General features: G+C 33.7%; 2 protein-coding genes across 7 annotated transcripts in view; both read right to left on the bottom strand.

The window, feature by feature from the left end:
- Window positions 1-27,385, bottom strand: part of LOC144856385 (caveolin-1-like) — a 237,281-nt gene that overhangs the window by 103,701 nt on the left and 106,195 nt on the right. The gene's annotated exons all lie outside the window — the stretch shown is intronic.
- LOC144856347 (pleckstrin homology domain-containing family G member 7-like) overlaps window positions 1-27,385 on the bottom strand; it is a 115,551-nt gene that overhangs the window by 3,322 nt on the left and 84,844 nt on the right. For 5 of the 6 annotated variants that reach the window (XR_013614916.1, XM_078714333.1, XM_078714332.1 and 2 more), the window contains 16 exons: window positions 18,217-18,316; window positions 16,667-16,767; window positions 13,651-13,769; window positions 12,919-13,040; window positions 11,857-11,880; window positions 10,576-10,679; window positions 10,035-10,136; window positions 8,549-8,710; window positions 7,913-8,008; window positions 6,386-6,487; window positions 4,600-4,710; window positions 3,700-3,874; window positions 2,264-2,376; window positions 1,543-1,716; window positions 507-666; window positions 164-261 (listed from right to left, as the gene is read on the bottom strand). Coding sequence is in view for 5 of the 6 variants with exons in the window: in XM_078714333.1 (XP_078570459.1) it covers window positions 164-261; window positions 507-666; window positions 1,543-1,716; window positions 2,264-2,376; window positions 3,700-3,874; window positions 4,600-4,710; window positions 6,386-6,487; window positions 7,913-8,008; window positions 8,549-8,710; window positions 10,035-10,136; window positions 10,576-10,679; window positions 11,857-11,880; window positions 12,919-13,040; window positions 13,651-13,769; window positions 16,667-16,767; window positions 18,217-18,316 (1,863 nt within the window). In the remaining variant the exon portion in view is untranslated. Of the gene's footprint in view, window positions 1-163; window positions 262-506; window positions 667-1,542; window positions 1,717-2,263; window positions 2,377-3,699; window positions 3,875-4,599; window positions 4,711-6,385; window positions 6,488-7,912; window positions 8,009-8,548; window positions 8,711-10,034; window positions 10,137-10,575; window positions 10,680-11,856; window positions 11,881-12,918; window positions 13,041-13,650; window positions 13,770-16,666; window positions 16,768-18,216; window positions 18,317-25,951; window positions 26,066-27,385 lie in introns of those variants that run through there. The other variant, XM_078714335.1, reaches the window with a different exon arrangement.

A 27,385-nucleotide genomic window follows, 5' to 3' on the forward strand; every position in this document is an offset into this window, starting at 1 on the left:
CGTTTTGCACCATCAAAGTTTATGTGAAAACATGTGATGTGCCCATATATGGACATAATGATGTCATATCACTACCATATTTGGGAATATCAATACCATAATTGGGCACATCACACTAGTTTGATAGTGTGGACAGAGCTTCATAATAGTTATTCATACTTACTTTACTGTGTTCATTTGGCGTCATAACTGTGTATACACTTAATATTTGTTGGTATCTACTCGTGTGCATCATGACAAAAGCATATTTCATTCCACTCGCTGAAAAGAGAAATTAAGTTAAATTTATAAGTGATAATTTATGTAATTTATTTAGGATCGATAGAAGAGGTACAATAAATATAAGTTAAGTCCAGTAGGATCGGTTGTATTTGGACCAACGGCTTTACGTTCTTTGCTGAAACATTATAATTGCCTTTCCTAGTTCCAATATACAAGAAATTTACAAAACAAATGATATGCGAGTTAAACTAAGAAGAGGTTAAAATTGTAGTCCATTTCCATACCTTGTGCTTGCCTCGAGTTTACTTCTACAACATCCAATCGATCCAAAGGAATTGGTTGTTTATAAACGTGAAACATCATGCCGTCTCTTCTTCTCGGTACTGGTGGCGTATGGGTTTGTGCTGATAAACGTTCAAAGTGGCTCGCTTTTTTCTTAGCATCCTACAAAGGAAAAAATAAATAAATAATGTAGTTTTATAAACATCCACTTTCCCTGGGAAATGTGTATGTAACCCCTGGAGAATATCTATCTAACCCCTGGAGAATATTTATGTAACCCCTGGAAAATATGTGTAGCCCCTGCAGAATATGTATGTAGTCCCTGGAGAATATGCATGTAGTCTCTGGAAAATGTGTATGTAGCCCCTGGATAATGTGTGTTGACCCGGGAGAATATGTATGTAGTTCCTGGAGAATATGTAATATGTAGTCCCTGGATAATGTGTATGTAGTCCCTGGATAATGTGTATGTAGACACTGAAGAATATGTATGTAGTCCCTGGATAATTTGTATGTAGCCCCTGGAGAATATGTATGTAGTCCCTGGAGAATATTATGTATGCAGTCCCTAGATAATGAGTATGTAGCCCCTTGATAATGTGTATGTAGCCCCTGGATAATGTGTATGTAGTCCCTGGATAATGTGTATGTAGCCCCTGGAGAATATGTATGTAGTCCCTGGAGAATATGTATGCAGTCCCTAGATAATGAGTATGTAGCCCCTGGATAATGTGTATGTAGCTTCTGGATAATGACGTGTATGTAGTCCCTGGATAATGTGTATGTAGCCCCTGGATAATGTGTGTTAACCCGGGAGAATGTGTAGGTATAGCCCCTGGAGAAATTGTCCATGTAACCCTAGATAATTGATGACTGCAGCTATGGAACAAGGGATGAATTCAGCCCTGAACAACCGGTGCACGACGTCCCTGGAGAACCTGTACATGTAGGGAAGGTTTGCACATTGCTCCTGGAATTGTATTAACATTTTATTATAACAATTACATTACAAAACTTCATATAATAATAATCGCTTACCTTTTTAATTTTTGTCATTAAAAACATATCGTCAAAAATGAATGCATAGATATCGATGTTTTTTCCACTGTCCGTAAGAATTAATGGGCCTTCGTAGATGAGCGCCCTCTTGGTACCACTAAATAAACTACTCAGAGATTTGCGTGTCTTTTCCAATATACTGTTCTTCATAAACTGTGAAATATTATATTTAAATTACTAATTGTAGTAACTTTATTTATACAACATTTACATAACATTATTCAACATACAAGGATAGATAAAGGATTCTTCATCACCAATTGTCACTAACATCATCAATATACTATTATCTTTTATTTCATTTCAATTAACAAAAAAAAAAAATATCACCATATCACTTCATCATCGCCTTAAATGTCATATTTTCACAAACCCCTTCATCAGCATGAACATATCACTAATTTCGTCTCCAACCCCTTCTTAAACACTTTTTATCTGTATCAATATCATCGCCACTGTCATCACCATAACACTATTAGCGGTAAAAATGGTTGCTTTTCATCTCCATCTCCTTTTTGGCTATCTTATTATCGTAGTTTATTTTTGTGTGTAAAGTGCTTAGAAACATTAGGCGCTACATAAGACTACCATCATTAATAAAACACGTTGAATGTTTAATGCACACCACAGTGTTTGCCTCATGAATTATTCACAAATTAGAGGTCGCGCAAGCGCAATAGTAATGTCGTTGATAGCTCACCTCTGGAAGCATGGCTTTTGCGTCTTGATCGTCTATTGTCCACGTGATCATATGTTGTAATTCTCTCATCCTTTCAAAATTCGTTAACCATCTAACCTTTCCTTCTAACTCTCCTAAAAAAGACAAAAACAAACATGTTTTTATATTGACATCTTCTAAAATTGCCTTTTTGTTCATATGACATTTTATATAGACTCTATAATTAGTCTGCTAATCTGAAAATATATTCCTTCAACTGTCGAATCTCTCGCCGACTTTGCGAAGCTTAGCTCTAACGCCAAGAAAGTAGATTAAGGTAAATGAAATTGGATTATGACCACAGAAATAGGTTGCCATTTGTAAATGTTACTTTTAATGTTTATATCAAATTAGTTACCAGTAAAGACATTAGGATTTCCCAAACGTCAGAAGTTCGAGAATTTGAGAACTCGAAATGTTACTGTTCCAATTTTATAGTTTAAACGTTTTTTTCAACACACACAAACACGGCAATTAACTTACCAAATGAAAGAAATAATAAAGTACAATCATGCTTATAAACTATAAACTAAGTATCTAGTAAATATTTAATTAACAATATATTTTCAATTCAATTCAATTTTATTTTTATAAGATACATCATTGTGAAGTAACATGATAGTTTTATATTAGAATGCACTTATGCTGGAGAAACATAAATAAGCCCAGAGGGCTTTAAGGCTAGTTGAATTCGTCTGTACCAATTTTAAAAGACCACTTTCTTCTTCTTCGTCTCCTTCTGCAGTTACTGCAGTAACTATAGTAGGCTAACTACATTTCGGTAATGTAATTATTTAATATTTAGCAATAGCAATCATTCTTTGAGTACACACTGGTTATTGCAGTGACAACCTCATGAACTATGAACTATGAACTATAAACGTCTACATTGAAAAAAACTAATACATTAATTAGGCCTAATTTGGCAGAAGAAAAAAACACTAATTTAATTTGATTAGCTTGACTTGACCACTTAGAAAAATGGTCATTTAATTGAATCATAAATGGACAATTACAATTGTGGGTCCCAATTACGTGGCAGGGCTAGTATACCTAAGTACTGTTTCGTTTATGAAACAGAGAAGATATTTATCAACTTTCTGTGAGTTATGTACTTATCTAGGCCTGTGGCCATTGGGTTCGTAGGGTTCGAAAGAAACCACCTTTTCCTGAACTGCCCTTTAAAAATTACATATAAGTAGAGAGAAAGTGAGAGTAAACAGGCCTAGCTAATGACAATTTTGGTTAATATTATATAACCAGCAGGTGATCTTCTAGGTTATGCCTAAAGCAATTTTAGTCTACAGTCCTCGCTTTCTTTCGCGTTCTCCTTTGTGGGTAAAGCCCGGGTAAAACAAGGGAAGAGTGAACTTCCCTGGTAAAACAGACCAGTAAACTGCAAACATTGGCTTGCTTACCTAATGCAAATTTGACATTGTCGATTGTTTCTGTAAGTGCAGTCTTATCAGCTGGACTTGTCGTTCTCTTGAGTATATCATTCAACAGTATTGGATACTTAGTGATACGTTGGATGGGAGCTACCAGAAAGTCAGACATCTGGAGACGCTTGCATCTAGGATTCAGCTCACACCACTAGTAAAACAAAACATTTGACATATTGTAAATGATTCAAATTCAACATCGTCACTACAGTAAAACCCCTATTAAGGGGAAACCTTCGGCATCTAACAAATAATATATTAATAGGATTGTCCACTAGAAAGGTAAAACACATTGTCCAGTGTTTACTTTAAAGAACCTAGTACATCGTTCGAGATGAGAAGAGGGATACCTCGGGACTACTAGTAGTAGGCCTATATACATAACCAATGACATCATAACTGGACCCTTTAGGAGCTAGACCAGTCTTTGCCTTAAGCAGTCGCCCAGTATAAAGAAATACAAAATAAATTGCTCCTCATTGTGTTATGTAATTGTCAATTCTCCGAAGAGTCGAAGCTTAATAGATGGAAATGACTGTTTAAGTCAAGATGTATTGTATACAAACAAATTAAATCAGTCAAATATACTTATTTCTATGGATATAAATTCCGAAACAACGAGAAATTAAATTAATTAATTAATAATAGAACGTGTCCCCTGGGGTTGTCCACAGAATAGCGGTGTTCAAAATAATACATACTACTGTATGAAATAAACCGGTATATACGTTTGTTTATAACCACTCTTATTTGCACAGTGAAAGAATATTTAACATCATTTTTTATAACATCTGCTGGACATTATAATTAATCAATTTAGTATAACCAGTGAAAGATTGTATCATATAACTACATAAGTTAAATCTGTGTACATACCCTCACAACTTCCTGGAAATCTTCTCGCTTCTTCAGAGATTCTAAGTAGTGCAATGCGTTTGAATAGTTCATACAGTATCGCTCATAAGGAGGACACACATGATTGTCGAACTAAGTAGAAAAAAAAACAAATGATTCACAATTAATGATAAATTAGGCTATATTCATTAATAAGAACATCATTAATTATATTCTATGGCTGTCTTAATGTCTGTATAATACCATTCAACCTTACAGATGTGTCTAAACAATCAAACTAGTTTGACAAAACTATTATTATTATTATGTGTGCCCAAATATGGTAGTGGTGTGACGTCATCATGTCCATATATGGGCACACCACATTGTTTGGTCACATAAAGTTTGATAGTGTAGACAGAGAGCTTTAATATATTCGTACGTAATGCCAATCAATGAATAATGCATTTTAACTTTTGTTATATTTTATTTACTTTATATACAGTATAATAATAATATGCGTGACAAAAGCCTAATATAAAGTTCGTAAGGACCAATAATTTCTGAGGATAAGTTGAGAATGGGGCATTTGGATTGGGGGGGGGGGGGGTTGTGGGTGATGGTAACGGAGGTGATGGTAACGGAGGTGATGGTGACGGGGGTGATGGTGACGGGGGTGAAGGTGACGGGGTGTCAAGGATGACTCACGATCATAATCAATGTTGATTTGATGATTGTGATTATTTTATACTGATGCAAAACTGCTTGTTGGATGGAATTGGAATGTATCAATAGTTCCACGAGTCCATCTTCAAATATAGAATGTCTCAGACAACATTTGATCAACTTGACGTGTGGGTGTAAAATTATCAGATTGTGCTCATCAAATACAGCCTAATGGCGTTGGGCATGATTCGAAAGGTAAATTATGTCGTTCATCAGAAAACTAGCTTTAAAATGCATTGATGACGTCATCTGGTAATCCTTTTGTTTATATTCTCTATACCGAGAATAACACGGTCACTATAAGCTATAGAACTAAGTATCTTTTAATACAAATTGTAAACGTTCTTTTTATAGCTTTAAAAATACTTATAAAAAATTGTATATTTAGTTAACTATTATTCAAATGTCTCCCGTTATAGAATTTTGATCCTATTCCGTAAGTTGTTCATTGTGAAAATAATACTTATACTGCTATAAATAATATACTTGTATTTGATGCTAACGATGTGTTTTTGCGGAATAGGAGTTAATAATATTTTTAGAATTGTTATGTAAGGTTATTATGTAACATATTTCACCTCGTTAACATTGGTACCGTACTCTATGTCATTATTATTATTAACGTTATAAACAGTGCTTTATTGTATATGTCTCTATTGTTGACTGAACTATTGTATGCCTACATTGTAGTAGTGTCATGCCATTTTTCAAGGTAGGCCCACCAATCCTGACGATGAAGAGGGCTACCCCTTGTACGTGCATGCCGACTATAGCGTTGTTTTTAAATGCTCTTGTTCTTCTTGAGGTCTATCTACACTATCAAACTTTATGTGACAAAACAAATGTGATGTGTCCAAATATGGTAGCGATATGACGTCATCGTGTTTATATATGGGCATATCACTTTGTTTTTCATTTCATTTATTTATTCGACCACTAAAAAGATACAGAACAGAACAGAAACAAAGCACAATGGTCAGGGGCAACTAAAGCTCAATAGTGTCCTATAAAGTTCAATAGTGTAGACAGAGCTTAATAAATTATTATGGTATCGTATCAAATATTCCGGAAGTAAGCCAACACAACAATTAAATGTTCTTACCATTGAAAATGCTGATACCACGCATTCCGGTTGACCAAACTCGGTTGATGTAACCTTTCCACGTAAAATCAAAAACAGATCTTGACAAAATGACTCACTCACCTAAATGAACAAATTAAGATGAATGTACATTAAAGAAAATGAACACTTATTACTAACGCCTGTGATGTTTATTAGCGTTTATTACACATTTAGTTTTTAGACAACACAGTTATAGTTTTTAAATTTACAATTGTAGTGCTTAAATATTAGTGTTTAGATTTTACACATTTATTGTTTAAATATTACACCATCTATTTAGATATTATACGTTTATTAGTGTTTAGAAAGTGCACTTTATTACACACATAGTGTTCAGATATCACGCACTCTAAATAAGTGTTTAGATATTACACACAGTGTTTAAATATTGCACACATAGTGCCTAATTATTACGCACATGGTGTTTAGATATTACACACATAGTATTTAGATATTATGCACATAGTGTTTAGATATTACACATTAGTGTTTAGATATACACGTTTAATACACATTTAGATGTTACCCGTCACTTGTGGTGTTCTTTAGCATTTATTATTTAGATATCACAAGGTAAGTGTTTAGATATGAAGGGGTCATTATTTGGATACACCTTGAGTGAGTAGCTACTACACAAGAGTTTAAGTATTATATCATCAATATTTAAACATTCATAATGCGTCAACTAATTGAACAACAGTAAGCATTTAATTTTTAATTTGATGCGCACCGGATAAAAACCGACAGGTAGGCCTATGCGTAGTAACTTCCTTCTCTGTCCACACTATCATACTAGGTTGACAACAAAAAGAGTTATGTGTCCAAATATGGTAGTAGGCCTAATGTGACATCATCGTGTCTATATATGGGCACATCACATTTTTTTGTCACATAAAGTTTGATAGGTTAGACAGAGCTTTAAATCTTGAATAATTAATTCAAATGAATAAACAGTATAACCTCGCCATTAATGTTTCATTTTCTTATAATATTAACGAAACAGCTGATTGGAAAATGAAGAGATTTGAAATGTATGTTCATATTTTGCTAGTTTAATCGAAATATCAATTTAAATGTAAAACAACATACGTATTTTTTCAAGGAGGTATAGCACGCATATAAGTAAAAATCTCTACCTCCATGGTACCAATTCTTTACGTGTAATAAATGTGGAAAATCCACCGAAAAAAAACCGTCTTCACCGTAAACAATTATAGGCCTACTCGTTTAAAATGTCCTCTGTCAATGCATATACAATGCAGCACCTACAGTAGAAAGTGTCCCATTGGCAGAGGTGTCCCCTGAATAGGTATTGTCCGTAATGTTACAACAGTTTCTCTTGTTCAAAGTGTCACTTTATTGGAAAGTTCCAATGTATAGAGGCGTCCCCAAGGAATGGGTTCTACTATGTATATATATCATTTAATATGTTAACGGGATTTGGAAACCATTGAAAAGAGTATAATATTAAAATTTGGCATCTCCAAAAAAAATATAGAAATTTACCTGACATAAAACGTCTAAGTTAGCAAATAATTTAGCCGGTTCGACGTACATTAGGTGGTTTTCACATTGGACTGCTTTAATCGACTCTTGGAAAACCTACATACAATAAAACAAACGTGTAAGCAATCAATCTAAGTAAAATGAACCTGCCAAGTGTAGTATGAATACGCCATTAATGCATGCACTAAGATACGTAAGGTTCAAAAGTTGTATCATGGTAATTCAATTAAGTGTTATCAATAAAATATTCTGTAAAAATTTAAAATACAAACAACCATTGAGTCTACGTAAGTCTATCTCTTAATCTTGGTTCCTACTGGCGACGCAACGCAAGGACGTAACGCAACGTAAGTGGTTTGACCAATCACAAGCGATGGATTATTCGAACAGTGGCTTGTCATTGGTCAACTCGCTTGCGTTGCGCGTACGTCCTTGCGTTGTGCCTCTAGTGGGAACCACGCTTTCGGCAGTAAAATAGCTCCGTCGCTTGGAATAGGGTGTGGTTAGGGTGGGGTAGGATATGGGTAGGGTCTAAATAGGGATTGATATTGGGGTGAAAGAGAGTTCATTAGGACTACATTACTATAAATATGTGCATTGTTGGAGAAGATTAATATTGATATTTTGATTACTTACATCTCTTAACACAAGAAGATGGTCGACTAAATAGCTGCATTCGCTCGTAAACACTTCCCAAACGTGGTCCCTCCGCTTAATCTCCGCTTCAGAGGACGTCGGTGAAAGGGGCACAGCGCCCTCGGGATGTGCACTATTAATGAGATCTGTCCAGTGGGAATCCTATTAAAAAATTAAAAGAATCATGATTAATTTAATCCATATATAAAGAGACAAACTTTAACCCATATTGTGCGGTATATTTATGATGGAATATTAAAATTCGGATAACGTTTACCGTGTATTGTGTAACGGTTTAGCAATTTACCCAACAAAGACACGATGCATATTTTATTGGAAATAACCATTACTAGCTGAGACATCGTATATAAATTAGAAAATCGCAGAGACGAAGAACATACAATATACATAATACAATGCAATACGAATTCACAAATTTATCAAGAATTTGTCGATAAAGTATTCTACAGGTAATCAAAGCATTTGACCTATTGACTACGGCCATGTCGATTATTATTTGATTTGTTTTGAAAAGACACAGCAGATGAATCATGTTAAGTTTGTGTAGTAACTACAGGATTGCATTGCAATGATATATGATTTAGTTTCTTTCAGTTAGACGTTTATTTCAAAAGTTTCTTACATTTGCTGTCACTGAAATAAACGCTGTGTATGTTTACACGACAAGCTTACTAATAGGAGAAACCGGTCAGAAAAGTATTAAACAAAGTTTAGTTACTGCAGTAACTGCAGTAGAGCAATTTTTCTATGGTACCACCTAAAGCTCTGCCTACACTATCAAACTACTTTGACAAAAACAGTTAGGTGTGCCTAAATATGATAGTGATATGCCCAAATATGGTAGTGATATGACATCACCGTGTCCATATATGGGCACATCAATTTTTCTTTTGTCACATAAAGTTTGATAATGTAAACAGATCTTAAGAATACAACATCATTTGTTACGAAAATGAAAAAATGTCATTTTTGACAATCATTTTTTTTTGGTTAATTAATTTTTACAAGGGCGTAATGACTTTACGTTTGCTGAATACAGACAAATAAAAAACACAGTAGATATACGAGTGGGTGTTGTGAAAAGGTTAAAATGTTGTTGAACATCAGTCACATTAGATAAAGTAAGATAAACGTGAGAGCACGACATGTTTGATTAGAAAATTAAGTTTAAATATTGTTCAACAGAGAGGAGATAAATTATATGAAGTGAATGTCAAAACAACACAAATGAAAAGAGTAAATATCTGTTATATAATGTCAAAGGTCAATAGAAATACTGTATTGATATCATGTTGCATTTTACAAACGAACTTAACATTGTCAAACGATTTCTATGTACAGTGGCTCTATATTTAAGGGGACAACCTCGTTACATCATAGAAAGTTTCTGCTTGATATGTGTATCAAAGGAAAGTTCGTAAATTAACAATATTCATGAAAATTATTTTGTTTATTTTACACTTACTTTGAATGCAACAAAATCAAAGATTTCTTGCTCTTTTGTTGGGAGGTTGCTTAAAACAGTTGCCAGGGCAATTCTAGATTCTCGATCTTTGTCTTTACCACTCTGAAATGATGAGAGAAATGTTAGTAACGCGGTTAAATTAATATAAACTTTGTTTCAAACTTTCGTAAATCTCTGTCTACACTATCAAACTTTATGTGACAAAAACATGTAAAGTGCCCATATATGGACATGGTGACGTCATATCACTACCATATTTTGGCACACCACACTTTTTTTTGTCGAACAAGTTTGATAATGCACACAGAGCTTTATAAAGAACGCACAGGCTATGTCTAAATATTTCATTATTCGACGTAGTTTGAATTTCGTTTAACAACAGTTTCGTCAGCAACCGTTCATACAACGTACCGAGACCTGTTTTACATTTAGACGTTTAAAAATAAAATTATATTTTTGTAGAAAGTTTCTTAGGCTCTTTCACAAGACTGTTAGAGCAGATGATGGCATTGATAATTAGATAAATAAGAAAAATATTTACCAGTTTTTTTAGGAAATTCTTTGTTTTGCTATTCCCACTTCTTTCGGCTCCTTCTGATGACTCCCCTTCTTCGTGTCCTAACGTCGCCTGCCTCACAAGGTAATCTATCGTAAAAACAATATTTGTTAATGCTAGGCCTAAAGATCGAAACATTCTCAAACTTCAGGCTATTATGGGTTCAAGTACGATTAAATAGCACTCTCAAGGTGGTATGAAAGAGTATAACTAGTTCACCATTATACGCACGCGCAGAAGATATCAAATCTATAAGTATTTTCCAATCATTTAAATTGTATCAGCGAACTATTGTTCATCCATAAGTCATTAGCGTGGTCAGTATGATAATAACATTTAGCCTAGCATCAGATTTATTTCTCAATACAATAAAATACATGTTTCTTCTTCCCATGGGCGAAGCAAGTTCTTATCTCTTCTTATTATATCAATAACGGGCTTTATAAATTATTATTGGGTGATAAGAGGTAGGCGACAAGATCTGTTACTACAGTGTTATACGCCTCTAGGTACTAGTGCTAACAAAACGTGTTTGTTTGTTTAGAAAAAATCTGTTGATTCAAATTTAAAAGACATTTGACAATGTGTGGGAAGATGTTATTCATTGAAGATTAATTAATTGACATTTATCTTTCAATTTTTCATAACTGTTTATGGATATTGTTGAATTATTCAAAGAGGTTCCGAGTCATGACTTAAAAAAAAATCCCTTCAATAGAGATTATGTCATAAAGTTATTTATAATAACAGAGCATTTTGAAAAGGAAACTCGACTGAGTTGGTTGTTGTAAAAGAATATAGAATGACTAGTACAGTAAAAAGCAAATACCAATACAATAATAAAGTCAATCATAATTTTTAAAGTACAGTGGTATGACAGTATCTGTGATAAATTCAGTTTATAAAATGGAGATCTCTCGACTAACAGGATTAAGTCAACGTAATTAAAAAATGAAACCAACTATAACGTTAAACGCAACATTCCCAATCAGTCGACTAACTTTACCTAGTGTAATAGAAAAAATGAAAGGGCAAAAAATAACATTTTTCAAACTAAAAACCAAATTAATACCATTTAATTATATGTTTTTGCCATTTTGGAACCGTTTTAATTGTTATTTTTATTTGGAATGTGTTGGTACTTTGTTTGCTATAATATCATGTACCGTATGCATACAGTCTGTGAACTTTGATAATGAAAAGTGTTATCACATAAGGTACGTAATAAATTAAATCAATCTAATCTAATTAATACTATTAACGTACCTGTTAAATGGACAGCAGCAAAACCTAAAATGACAAAAAATGTATATGTATTAATAATAAAAAAAAAGATTTGTTACAAGCAATTTTTAAAAATAATTGAAAATGGGTAGGCCATTTTGCAAGACTAATAAAAAAGGGAAAATAAAAAGATGTAGACCCAAAATAAGACGGAAAGATGACCTGAGGAAAAAGGAAAAACGGTTGAGAAGAGCAAAAGAAAGAAGTAAATGGTGCTGTTAGGAGCCAACTGTACTAAGAATTGGCTTTGTGTGGTATAAGGTGGCTAGTTTCTTTCCCAAGCCGCCTTATGCCCCTTCTCAATCAGGTACGGTACTCATTACAGCCGAGTGGAATGGGAGTTGTTTTTATCAGGAATTGATCCTGGTTTTTCTGTACAACAGTCAAGTGTTCTAAACACTCAGCCACTGCAACTCATGAATATTATTTCCAGTACTTTAATTATTCAAGAACATCATAAATTGTGGTTAGAGAGACTAGTCGTTCTCCTGTACTTCTCATAATACTGTAGGCTCTAATTGAGATCATGGCATTCTTGATTGAAAACGGTATGAAAAAGTGATCGCGTCATCAATAAATTACACTTTTAATTTGTGAGACAGATAATGGAAGTTAGAAAATCATAAAACAATTGATCAATCAATCCGAAATATGACCCGGATAACCTAAACTTAATTTGGTTCAGATTGGTTAATAAGATTGTGGTTTTCAAATTGTACCTGAGGGATATACCAATTGATATCAATTTTTTGGGAACAGGTTTTAGACAATTGAAAATCCACACGGAATGAATTATTATTTTGAAGAGAAAATAAAAGTTAAAACCTTCTCAGGAATTCATAAATACTGTATGAGAGCAAAAGAAGAAAATGTGAAATTCGTGTTTGACCAATATATTGAGCAGTAGTTAAAAGCATAATGTCATGTAAAGCTTTGTAAGGAAAATTTAGGAAAAAAGTGTATGTGTATTTTAATTTTAAAAAAATCATAAATCAGATACATTTCTGCTACATTTCTGCTAATCAAAAAATCTACAATACTTACTGCCTAGTGTTTCTCCTTCATCACTTTTAATACTGAGTCTAGGTGGTAGTTCAGATGGCCCCTGATTGGGTGTTAAAGTATCGCATAACACATCGCCTACAACACTCCCACTACTTTCAACTCTGGAAGTGAAGAATATTAAAATAAGTATAGGCACAACTACTTTAATACTGAGTATGGTAGTTCAGATGGCCCCTGATTGGGAGTATTCAAATAAGTATCTATAAGTCTACAAATACTGTAATACTGTCTATGGTAGTTCAGATGGTCCCTGATTGGGAGTATTCAAATAAGTATAGGTAGTTATAACCTTTTAAGTATACATTTGGGACCGTGTTAACATAACTCGTAACAAATTTGCTTTATATGTACATACAGGGTGTTAAAAGGGTTCCTCTTTAATATTCACTTGAGGACATCGGTTTTGTTATAAATACGATATGATTTCCTATGTCCGGCAAAATAAGGACCATATTTAGGTACTTTTAACAGATTTGATTTCTACATGCAGTAGGTGTTAATGGATTGCTCTTTAATTTCAACTGGAGGCCATGGGGTTATGTTATAAATATAATTTCCGCAAAAAATAAGGACCATACATTTAGGAACCAGGTTTTAGGTAACTTAACAGATTTGCTGACTATAGAATGTTAACTAGAGGACATGCCAGCCAAATAAGGACCAGCTTTTATCATTTTAATTCTTAAGAAAATCTATTTTCTTAAAACTCACGTGGGTATTTCGTCTTCCAACAAGCTCTCTGGTCGCATCTTGGAGGTCACAGCTCCTCTTCTTCTTTGATATCTTGCAATACTTTGTGGTTCGTGATCTTCAATTTCACTGACGGGTTCCTAGAAAATGTACAACCAAGTGCAACAGCCGTGAATATCGGTATTATGCAATTAGTGATACAAACAGTGCAGTTTTCAATTTTTCTATCTAATTTGTCTCTTGTGAGATTTTTCTTTAACTGACATCGCTGTCCACTGAATAGATGTAACGTTAGTTCTAAGTTGAATACTGTGATATCGCTAATGATTTAGGTAAATGCATGTCATACGTTAATTACAACGGAGATAAATTGGATGTTTTTTTTTTGTTTTTTTCATCCTGAGATTGTTTTACAAGGTCAAATATATACCAACTAGGAAGTGTAGATGGTCCAAAGCAAAATCATTGAAGAAAAAAAAACATGCTGTGTGTATAAGTATATGGAATTTTCATTGTAAAGTAAAATAGCCATTACGAAGTGCAAAGCTTTCGGAAAAAACACATCACATCACACCAGAGCTAAATAAAAACATAACTGTATTGATAATTTGTAATAATCTAAACAATAATTATTAATCTGATTAATCTTCTTTTGAACACGTGATAGTGCACGACATGTGATAGGTATGAAAGACACGAAGTGTCAAAGGTCGTTTTTCAGATTAAAAGGAAACACAAAAACCAAGAAACAGAATATATGTTTGTAAACACTTCGTCGAATGGAGTACTTTAGGGCATAAACTATTTTAAAACCGTGCTTTAAAGTAGGAGGTTTTTTCTCAGAATTGTTATGAACAATTTTTCATCACTCCATCGAAATCTACCTTCTTGTTGACAGAATGCTGTTTATTTACATAAGAGCGTTCAATTTTCTAAACTGTTGTTTATTGCGATGGGTTGTTATCATTCTTAATAATGCTGTCAGAAATGGGGGATTTTGAACTTTGGATCTTAGTATGCCAATTGACAACAGAAACCTCTCGCGATTCAAAATTACACTGTAAAGTAATGCTTTGAAATTGGCTTTCTCTCAAAGTGACGTCACATTGGATGTTTACCGAGCTCTAAGTTGAAAAATCAAATAGATTTTATTCGAGTGCATGGCAGGATCATGAAAGGATAATTAACCTGTGTTTGGTCAGATTAATTCAATGGTAGTATAAAGCCGGATGTAGAAGGATTTTGGTGATTTCCCGTCCATTTCAATTAAAGACTTCAAAATGGCATTATTATATTTTCTTATAAAGCCCAACAACATAATTAACTAGTAGAAACAGATGGACAGCAACGTTAGGAAATAAACAATTATAACAAAATAACCGCGTGTTAAGCTCTGTCTACACTATCAAACTTTATGTGACAATAACAATTTGATATGCACATATATAGAAACAATGGCATCATATCACTACCATATTTGGGAACATCATACTTGTTTTGTCAAATTAGTTTGATAGTGTAGAAAGAACTTTATACATAATATATGTTTAATTATGATTGAAATAATTACATATTAATCCGAATGTACATACTTTTATTTTATATTAAAAAATATATATATATAGTTTTTATGGGTTGATAGCTTGTAATTTGTGATTTCCTCTTCATCATTGAACTTTGTCGATTTTGGGCATAGATCATTAGATTGTTTTTTGGATGAGATTCGGATACAAAATGTGGCCTCTAGGCTGTTTAAAGACAAACATTGGCCTACAGGGGTGAAAACATAAAATCCTAAGCGGGATCATAGATATTGACAAATACAAAGCAAAACTCAAAATAATATATATTACTCTGTATATCATCCTTTATAACATGGTTCGTGCTAGTTTCTAAGTTCCATAATTTAGTATTCAAGAGAAAGTAAAATACGGAGCCGTATAGAAAATCGTTCCAAACTGCCAACAAAAACCATTCCTAGATACTGTTTAAACCGTTTTCTCCGAATGAGTGGATATGATGGATGACGTCACGCAAAGCTCAGTGATTTCTATGTTAAGATACATTTACGACGTCAGATAAATAATAATGTGTAATGCGACGACCTGGTATCTAGTATTATTAACCATAAGACAGACATTGGATTTACTCAAATAATGCACTTATAGTAACCGGAGTAATATTGATTATGAATGACCCTATATTGTAATATTGAACTTAATTTAATGTAATACAAAAGAATCGTCATAAAACTGATGTCGAATGAATATGATGGTATGCTTATTAAGCAGTCAATCTAAAACAATGCATTAAAGTCAACCACACGGGTATATTGCCTGGATAGCGGTAGGCCTACATAAGCCTATAAGTATTGAACAAAACAAATAGCATAACATAATAGGATACGATGGATTATAGTTCTGTCAACAACAACAATTCAACAAATTCAAATATGTACAAAAGTGTATTTCCAATAATTACAATATTAATAAACGATTAAACGACAACGTTAATCAGGCATCAACGCAATGTATGCCGATTATTAGTTGAGACAATGTCACGTCAATAAACATGAAAATGACAAACTGATAAAAGATGCCGTTAGCAAAGAATCACTGCATAGTACTGATGAAAACTGATTCACTATTGACAAAACAAAAGCACCCGAGGGTACCGAGAATTTCAATTAAAATATTTAAATTAAAGATGTATTGTCCCCCAAAAACATGAAAATGAGGAGTACTAAAATCAGACTTTAAATAGGCCATTTTAATCAAGTTATTCACTTCTGTAAAAAACACCAAAAAAAATAATTACTTCACTTATAAAAAGACACGGTTAATTTTAACCAAAAACCATTGTCCGAGAGACAATTTAAGTATGTTTTGCAATAAATTACTTCAGGTAAATATGTTTTTGTTTGAGCCAGTTTTTAGTCAAAGTGAATAACTATTACGTGACATTAAAATGGCATATTAAAAAAAATGTTTAGGTGGGGGGGGGACAATATATCTTTAAACGTTGAATGATAACTTACCGTAGTGCTGACGTCACGGGACGACTTGCATCTGAGGGCTGACGGTGGGGGCGATGGTGGTCGTAGGGAACTGTTGGTACTGCACAGCGATTCCTGAGAACCTACACCATAAAATAATTCCATATTTAAGCAAAATTTCATGACTAGAATGTTGAGAACTCCAGATAAGTGATTAGTTCAATAACGGTATGCATTAGCGCGCGACATTCGACAGACAATAAAATAAATAGCTTAATTATCGTCTGCTATAACAACACAATCGTCTGATTAGCATCGTTCGTCTGCTGGTAGAGTCAGTATTGACTTCGATACTACGGAGCGCGTAGTACTCATCAATGTGATTGAACCCCTATCATTATACGTTATAGTAATGTATTCATTTCTGTAGGACGACAGTCGTGTTCGCATTACGTCGCCACTATGTGATGTGAACGATTCAAACTCTCATCAGTCTGCTGCTCTTCAATTTATATCACCTCAACTTTATCCGTGACTTAAAGATTAATGTCCCATGCGTGCACATGCGCACTGAACCAGTTCACGCGCTAATGTGGTTTTTCGAATTATGTTAAAACTTGGATGAAAGATTTAACATCAAACTTAATAATGTAACTGAAACATTAAGTCGTGTCAACGATGTTTTTATGTATTTAAATTAAACTAATTTGATAATTATTTAGGTCAATTAATTGCCTTATCTAACGCAGGCGGAACAGTATAATTTGGTTTAGGATTTGGGTGTACCCGCAACGAAAGTAAATATGGGTAAAATGACTTGCGTCCTACTGGGAACAACGTATCCGTAGAACCATGGATCTAATGTATAGTATATGTCAACCGTAGCTATTGGAAATAACATCTGCCGAAGTATTCCCATTCTCATTTTAAAAGGACACAAACTTAACAATTACAAAATCCAAGCTACAGCAGTCTATATGTAGGCTATAATGAGTAGTTTTCCTTTCAACCTAACTTTTTGATATCGATTCAACGTCTAAACCAATCTTAAGTGACATGTTCAATGACAACCACCTTACAACCTTCCTTATCAAATCAATGTCATTTTCTCGTACTCTTCATTACCGTCAATATCAGTATCGTCATGTTTGTAATATAATTTTACAGCAACACAGTTGATTTTTAAAAAACTAATTTACCATGATCTAAACACTTGGTAAAAAAACGTCTTTTTTTCTCCTCTTTGATACGCCCGGATCGATATTGGTATCGATATTTTATCGAAAACCTGTTATGAGATTAACAACTTTGAGGCCGATTTCACCAGTCGACTGGAAATTGGCGATGTTTCTGTCATCATCGTTAGCACAACGTCGACACTGTAGGCGCCCATAAGTAATAACTACACGACGTAAATACTATAAATGTGTCTATTTTGTGCCTAGCTTACATGGATAAGCAAAAAATGGCCATTTATCTTCAGAAGGGAGGACAATAATAAAATACCATTTTAAAAGTGGTATCGTCCGAACCACGTCCTCATGTGGGCTATCGTTCATGCAACGAAAATATGTCAAATAATATGAACTTACTCTGAGTGTCCTCATGGTAAGAGTAGTCAGAATCTGAATCCAGTGTGACAACTAATCGTGGATTTGAAGGAACTCGCCGATGTTGATTAAACTTAAAATTCTGCAACAAAAAGAGAAATTACTTTAATATAAATAATAACGAATCGAAACCATATAATTCTTAATCCTATGGCATGTATGCTAAAGAAGTATATATTCCAATAAAAAAGTAATACCATTAGTATTTTAGTAGTTGAATCTTCTGCTATTCCAATGCTAGTGTTCTAAAATAAACTTCTCACATGCATGTATATATTTCCATTTTATGAAACACCAAACAAATAAACCAATGATAATTGTCCAAGAAACGCGTTTGAAAATAAAAGATCGAACTGACCACTGACAAATCAAACTAAACAATTTTCTTTACCTTTTTAATACTACTGTAAAAGGATGCCATTCTAGTGCAATATAACCTGTCGTCGACAATTTCTCAAAGTATTTAAGTGGTTTAAACTGCAGAACAATGAATTATGCTTCCCTATTTGTACTTTCATATTCACTAACATTTCTCATTTTATATCGTTACGTAAGTCTATTTGTAAACCGTATACCTTGGAATAGCTTCCATAGACTAATACCACATGTCGGTGGAAATCAGCAGAGTATATTACTACTGAGCAGGTAAGAATTAATGATATTCGTTTGTTGTTTAAAAATAAACAGATAGTCCTAATAATGATCCGTGGCTAATTCTTTTCTTTAAATGTCTTTATTTAGCTCGATAATGCTATAGAATCTGTTTGTGTCCGTTCGTACCTAAGCCAGCCATTTACTAAGAAGACATTGCGGTTTTGTAAAAACTAGCGTATTTATCATTGCGCTCTTACTATAAATAATGTATTAGAATTAGATTACCGTATTTGACTATGAGAAAGCAACATGATCAAACAAATAATTTCCGGAATTGTAACATTTTGGCTATAATGTATCTTTCTCTTCTTTTTTCTCAAAAAGACTTAACGCTTCGCTGATTTAACTTCTTTTCGGACTTCAAAATAGATTTAGACGAGGTCAGTCAACTGTGACGATACACGGATGGATGTGGTTACCATTGACTGGTTGGTCAACATGGAAATACTATTTGCCCTTTAGTTGTTTTCTCTCTCTTTGTTTATGTTGAATTGTTAAGCAAGTGAAGATGATTCCACAAAAGCCATCGTATTATTGCGACTATAGATATGTTAAGGTGAAACAAACAACAAATGATATAATATTCTTACATGTAACATCGTGCTCAATATTTTTTTTCTTTCATTTTTGACTTATATTATTGTTTTATACAGTTGTTTTCTTGTATGTATTTCTGCATATTTGTATTGTAGGGGCCCTCATGAGACAAGCTATTGCTTCTAGTGCGGGCCCCAGTTGCTGTCAAAACTGAATAAATGTGTATATGAATGAATGGTATTTTAAAATGTTAAAACAAAATAAGAAAAAAAACGATAAAAACACAATACCAAAATAATATCCCCCTCTCAAAAAAAATGAGCGTCGCAAAAATAAACAAAATAAAAGTATCGCTCCTCTTCATCCTCCTCCACACAACGTGAGCATCAGCAACAATCGGACGTTCTCGTGACGGTAGCCCTGACGATAACCTGCATCGTTATCTTAATCGATTGCCTGACATCAACCAAATTATACAATAGATAACACATTCGAATTAAAAGCAGTTCTTTTGATATCACAATCGACAAACGTATCTTAATACAAACTTGGCCTAATTGGAAATTAATGTACATCGCAGATATTACAACGGAGAATATTTGTGATGACAGTAACTGATCGAATATAATTCCAGGATTCAACGGGCTAATTTCTTAGAAATAAATCGGAATACGGAAAAGATTCTGTGAAATAATATGGCGTACTGTATAACATGAAGGAGAGCACTAGTAAACACAAATATAGGTCTACGTATAAATATAGGCCTACGTATACTATATTGAAATAGAGTGAATCATCTAGGCATTTTGTGTGCATGATCGTTTTGGTACTATTAGAATAATAACCTAGATAGTATCGAAAGTCGCCCACCTCATTTCCTGAATTGGCTATTACAAAACATTATTGCTAAACATGTCTTTAAGCTAACAAGGCCATATACATGGCTGCAGTCGCGTGCGCAGATTTGAGTTAGTGTTTACCAACTCACCGACCAACCGACCGACCAACCGACCGACCGACCGACCGCCATAGTGAGCTATAATTATAATAACTCCTGCTAGAAAATAGACCTCAGCGACTTTTATACCATCAAAAGATGCTTCATCGCTATTCCATCTTCTGTTGATCGTCCACAAAAGTAGAGTATGTATCAGTTGGCCTAAGTAACTGTTGGGAATAGTGGGAAGTGAAAGGGGGTGGAGGCGTTAACTAACCACGTTGCAATGATGGATATAGTTACAATATTTGGGTTAAAATTATTAAAAATGTTCACTTTCACAATAATATGTTCGAGAAAAAAAACACAGAATACCAAGTCCAGCAAATCCCGAGTTTGGCAAGACAAGTTCCAAAGTTTGCAAGTGTAGTCAGTTGACAAACTTCGGCAAAATGTAGAAACTAGCTTTTGTGCAGACGTTAGCCATGCACCTTTCTGATTAGTTCACTGAGGTATATGAACTCAGCCAATCAAATCATAGTCTTACAGTCATGTGTTCTGACGGTGGACAAAATGACCCGGCAACATTTCAAACATTGGAAAACTCATACCATTTGCTAGATAAAAGACTTGCCTTTACCAAAACACTCAAATTCGATTTTGAATTAATTATTATATTATTTAATTACTGATGTACCGTGATTTTTGACTGGCATAGCAACAACACACAACAAACAAACAAGCAATTAACATTTAAAGAAAATAATTATAAGATTACCAATAACAAACAAAAACAGGAAGAGGAAATTAGAAGAAAATAATTATAAGTTTACAATAACAAAAAAATAGGAAGAGGAAACTACCAAGCACAGTACTTGAAACGCCCTGATAACACACACATGTTTTACATAGCCATACAGTACTTGTATTGTACTGTAATAAATGGAAACGTTACAAAACAACTGAAAGAATTGTATAATAGATTGAATATTATTGATTGAAAACTATTGACTGAATATCATTAATCGAATACCATTGATTATAAATTATTGACAGAATATTATTAATTGAATATTATTGATTCAATATTATCGATTTAATATTATTGATTGGACATTAATGATTGGACATTATTGATTGGATATTATTGATTGAATATTATTGATTGAATGGTATTGATTGAACGTTATTGATTGAAAAATATTGATTGAATATTAATGATTGAGCATTACTGATTGGATATTATTGATTGAAAACTATTGACTGAATATCATTAATCGAATACCATTGATTATAAATTATTGACAGAATATTATTAATTGAATATTATTGATTCAATATTATCGATTTAATATTATTGATTGGACATTAATGATTGGACATTATTGATTGGATATTATTGATTGAATATTATTGATTGAATGGTATTGATTGAACGTTATTGATTGAAAAATATTGATTGAATATTATTGATTGAGTATTACTGATTGGATATTATTGATTGAGCATTACTGATTGAATATTATTGATTGAATATTATTGATTGGATTTTATTGATTGAATATTATTGATATACTAATATTTATTAACATTATTGATTAAACATAATTGATTGAATATCATTGATAAAACATTATTGATTGAATATTATTGATTGAACATTATTGATTGAACATTATTGATTGAATATCATTGAATGTTATTGATTGATATTGATTCATTGAATATTATTGAATGAATAGTATTGATTAAATATTGATTGAAGACTGGAAAAACATTTAAAAGGCGTGTCCTAAGTAAGCTAATGTTTGTTGACCCAGATTTGCTCATTTATATAGAAACGTGACTGTTACCATTCTTATTGTTAGAACTGAGATTTTTGTGGTCGAATTAATAGTGTAACAGAGTGCTAAAGAAGAACCTCTATTGAGGGACTTCGTTGTCCCCGTAATAGGGGTCCCGCTTGAATAGAAGTTGACCGTAGTGTTAATCATGCATTTCCTCTTCTTCGTTTTCTTTATTAGAGGGTACCAGAGGAGGGATTCTAATAATAAATGTTATTTGTAGAAAACACAGTAATTAAGTATACAGATAATGCTAGTGATGATACTTCTTGTATCTTTATTAGCTTCTATTCAGACGATGACCAACGTAGCATTAATTCATTACACGTTTCATATGATCAAGCTTCTATATATAGAATGTATAATGTTAGATATTACGTGTGTGAACAGTGTATTTTCTATCCAAAAGGTCAATTTAAATAGTATCGTACATTACATTTTTACAGTAGGAAATTAATTAGCAAAATTTAAAGGTGAAGACGCCTAGGGTTTACATACTGTTGAAGTAAATATGATTTCTGCGAATTATCTATTCTGTTGTATATGTTTCGTGGACGTTCTAGCCTACAGGGAGGTAAGCGAACCGACAATGGTGAAAGCAAAGACGTAAATGATTCATGAGAGACGTCCAACGACTAAATTTAGATATCACGTTGATTAAAATAACTATATACGCAGTATCATTATTCTGATTGTTATAATACGGGCAATCTTAAAGGAACGTGTGGGTAATAGGGAGAGTGCTGATGTCGGTGTGACTCGACAACGTTGAAAGCAAAGACGTAAATGATTCATGAGAGACATCCAACGAGTAAATTTAGATATCACGTTGATTAAAATAATCATTATTCTGATTGTTATAATACGGGTTTGGGTTTGGGAGAGTGGTGATGAGTGTGGGTCGGGAGAGCGGTGATGAGTGTGGGTCGGGAGAGCGGTGATGAGTGTGGGTCGGGAGAGCGGTGATGAGTGTGGGTCGGGAAGTAGTGGAAAGGGTGGTCACGATAGTGGTGGTAAGTATTGAAAGAGACCCCAAAAGTGATGAAACAAAGATGTCATATGACGTATGATGTAAATTATAAAGTACAGTCTTTTGTTCCGGTATGGAAGTAGAAATTACCACCCAACCAATGAGTTCAGTGTACCCGGCACATTACTATACAGTATAGAGCAAACCATTGATTGTCATGCTTTGTGGTTAACCGTTATCGAACAAAACTTTTACTAGGAATTAATCGTTGAATAAAAATAGGCGGCAGATATATATCTGTATCGGAAATCTACTAGTTGAACGGGAGTGGAATGACCCGGCTCATTTGAACTTTCACCTACGTTGAACGTCATTGCTTAGACGTAAAATACTATGTATATGAGGAGATTTATACCGATTTGGCATGTATTTTTTTTATATATCCCAATAAAACCCCACAATAAAGAGAATGTATATTTTGCACATCAGATTTGATAGTGATGTGAATATAATGTGAAGTATATCTGTGTGCGTTGGTGGTGATTCACCGTCATAGCCTGAACTTTCTATCTTGAATAAATAACATTGCTAATATTATTACTGATATTAAAAAAAATTGTGAATATGCTGATGGTATAATGGTTAATGGTGAAAATGGTGAAGATGATTATTATGATTACGAAGATGATGACGATAATGATTTTAATGATGATACTGATGATAACGTGATAATAATGTTGCAGGTGGTGATGATTAAAATGCTGGTGATAATGATTAGATAGATAATAATGACGATTATGATGATTGTGGTGGTTTGTTTTGTTATTGTGACATGAAGATGATGATGATGATGGCGATGACGATGTAGATGATGATGACGATGATGTTGATGATGATGATGGAGATGATGATGATGGAGATGATGACGATGATGATGATGGTGACGACGACGACGATGATGATGATAATGATGATGATGATGACGATAATGATGATGATGTCGATGATGATGATGGCGATGATGATGATGATGGTGATAATGATGATGATGACGAGGACGACGTTGAAACGACGATGATGACGATGAAGACGATGATGAGATGATGATGATATGATATTGATGACGGTGAATAGGAAGAAGACAACGACAACAACAACGAAGATGATTATAATATATGATGATTCTCTGTACTATTTTTGATTTCTAATTCGTTGCAGTTCAAATAAAACATTTAAAAAACACATGCGTTGCTAAGCAACGGTGACGCGGTACACTAATAGAGGTTGCTGGAATTGATTCACAGGCTACTATTAATAATGTATAATCTATACCATTCGGTGACTCACAATACAAATTGAAGGTTTAATATCAATACAGAGTTTCCCCACAATGAGTGATTGTAGATTTGATTACAATTTTTAATCTCTACAAGTGGAAATGGAAAATGAGTTTACTGGTAGCCCTTTATGTGAAATTTATATTTAATAACATAACGAATAATTAACGTGTTGCTACTTGTATACGTATTGTGTATCTCACGTCAAAAGCAAATACAATTTGTATATTGATGTAATTACACGATGTTTGGTAGTGATGATAATAATTATTTGGTTGTAGTGCAGAGCATAAATAGTATAAAATTGATTATTAACAGCGGAGATATTGCATGTCAAGCGACAGTAACAGGTCCACTCAAAGCATGTGCCAGTGTTACACGTCAAAGTAAGGGCAAAGTAAATAAGTAAGCCTAGTAAACTACATACTAAGTAACCTTCATCGAAATCAACAAAAACGGGATTTGAACCCGGCTCTCCAATCGGAAAGATGAAGCACTAACAACTTAACCGAACGTCTTTCCTACAGCACAATATCATTGACACAATGTGAAAAGGGGGGCAGTGTATACCGTCAGAAGAATAAACGGTACCCCTTATGGAAGAAAGGTTGCAGTCAGTAGACAAGAAACTGTATGTTCTGTTTAGTATCGCTAGACATGATACCGTACCGGAATCGGGTGAAACTCACAGTAAATTATTTGCGCTAAATGTAATAATCAATACCAAATAATATATATCTTCATTGATTTTTTGTTTTGTTGTTGTTTTTTTGCATTATAATAACTGCATAACAATGCACTTAAGCACTGTCTACACTATCAAACTAGTTTGACAAACAAGTGTTATGTACCCAAATATGGTAATGATATGCTCTAATACGGTTGTGATATGACACTACCATGTTCATTATGGGCACATCACATTTTTTGTCACATAAAGTTTGATAGTGTAGACAGATCTTTAGGCGATATATGTACAGTATCATGTTTTGCATATAGTTCTCAATATATTACCATTTTTCACATACAGTTGATATACGTATAATCCACTGCAAGGTAATTTTCAATATCTACATTATCTTATCCTCAACCTGTGGTGATGATATGGGTATTGGATGTCTGATTTGAGTCGATCTAAGTACCTGCAACTTTGCAAAATTAATCCTAACTTAAGTACTACGTACTACACCTGTTCAGTGTTTTAAAGCGAACACAGAGATTAGTAAGTCAAAGAGGAGTACCTAGCTTGGTAAATTTTGCAATTGGAATGGGGATACTTGATTATAACACCGTTAAATAGATTACAGGTTGAAAAAAATTGACCGATCAAAATCAATAAAAACAGCTACTCAAATGAGGGAGAGAAAAGTATGCAAAAGTAAAAAAGTAAATTGCGCGCCAAATAACTATGCAGATGCGTAATAAGCAGACTACTTACCCCCATATTATGCCTATGTATTAATTTAGAGCACATAGGCTAAGAAATACGGTACACACTCGGTGCGAACTTGGAATTAAGAGGTAGATAAGGCTATCTATCAGGGTGTAGGCCTACAGAGCTCTGCTTGTAGACGGCCTGGGTCACATGAAGCGATAGTAATAATGACTGTATCAACAATAACTAGCCTATACTACAGTTTGTAAGTGATTTTAATCGTTACCGGTTTAGCTGGAATGAAGTCATACGTCACAATATCAAGGCTTGGCTCCAGGAAATCCCGGTAAGAAATATCAAAATACAGTTTAATAAACAAAATTTAATGAAAACAGAAAATTAAACATATACATTGATAATAATCGTGTTCCTCTAAAAATAAACTATTATGTGACCCTTATAAAATAACTGATAAAAAATATCACCCGATTCTCTCCAATGACAATGGTATAGTATCATAGGCAGATTCCGTAATACAGTACCACATGTTTATCACATGTGATGCCTGTTTCGCAGTTTAGTAAGGTTAGTGTCGATGCGTCATATGTGAAACATATGTGATGCTGTATCATGGAATTTGCATATGGTACTGGAAACATTAAGATCAGATATAACAACCGACTACGCAGGCCTACGTTTATATATTCGGTTTTAACTTATATTTTGCAGATGTAAATTTTATACGGACATATTTAATATTCACGTATCTTCTTTAACTAGGCCTATATAATATATAGACCTAGATAAATCACCTTTTATACAGTAACTGACATAAGGGAAATTCCCCAACCACAAAAGTTGTGGTTACCTCCAAACTACTAAAATAATGTGCTTGTAAACCTGACCTGACGGGTTAGACAGATCACTAATTATAATGTCGTACGCGTGGGCCTATTAACCCGTCTGAGGAGAAATGAAAACATAAATCATATTTCCCCGAGGAAATACAAAATAAAACAATATTTTTAAAGAAAACAATAAAATATAATTTATAGTTGCTTCCTCTAAATCTGAAAACACATGAACATATTTTTTTTTTGCAATTGACACATACGTCATAACTATGTTGTTAATAATAGTTAAGTGCCGGGGATATTACGGCAACTCTTATTTCAAAATTGTGTACTACCGGCCGACGTCTTGACCTACTGGACTACATCAATATGGGTCTACAGTTTGAGACCCAAGTTCAAACTAAAAAGTTACGCCTTTTAATAGTAGACCCGAACACGCAGAAACCCAACTGATGACGGATAAGTAACTCGGAATAAAATGCGAACAAAATTAAAACTATTTCCAAGACTACGCCCATTCACTTTCCTCTTCATTAGTGGGCGTGATCTTATAATCACGTGGTCATTAGTGATTTGTGACAGACTGAATGCAGGCTACATGATCACGGAGCATCATACAAGTTTATCTGCACATGCGCTGTAG

Source organism: Antedon bifida, chromosome 11 (genome assembly GCF_963402885.1).
Source record: "Antedon bifida chromosome 11, ecAntBifi1.1, whole genome shotgun sequence".
NCBI classification, from domain to species: Eukaryota; Metazoa; Echinodermata; class Crinoidea; order Comatulida; family Antedonidae; genus Antedon; species Antedon bifida.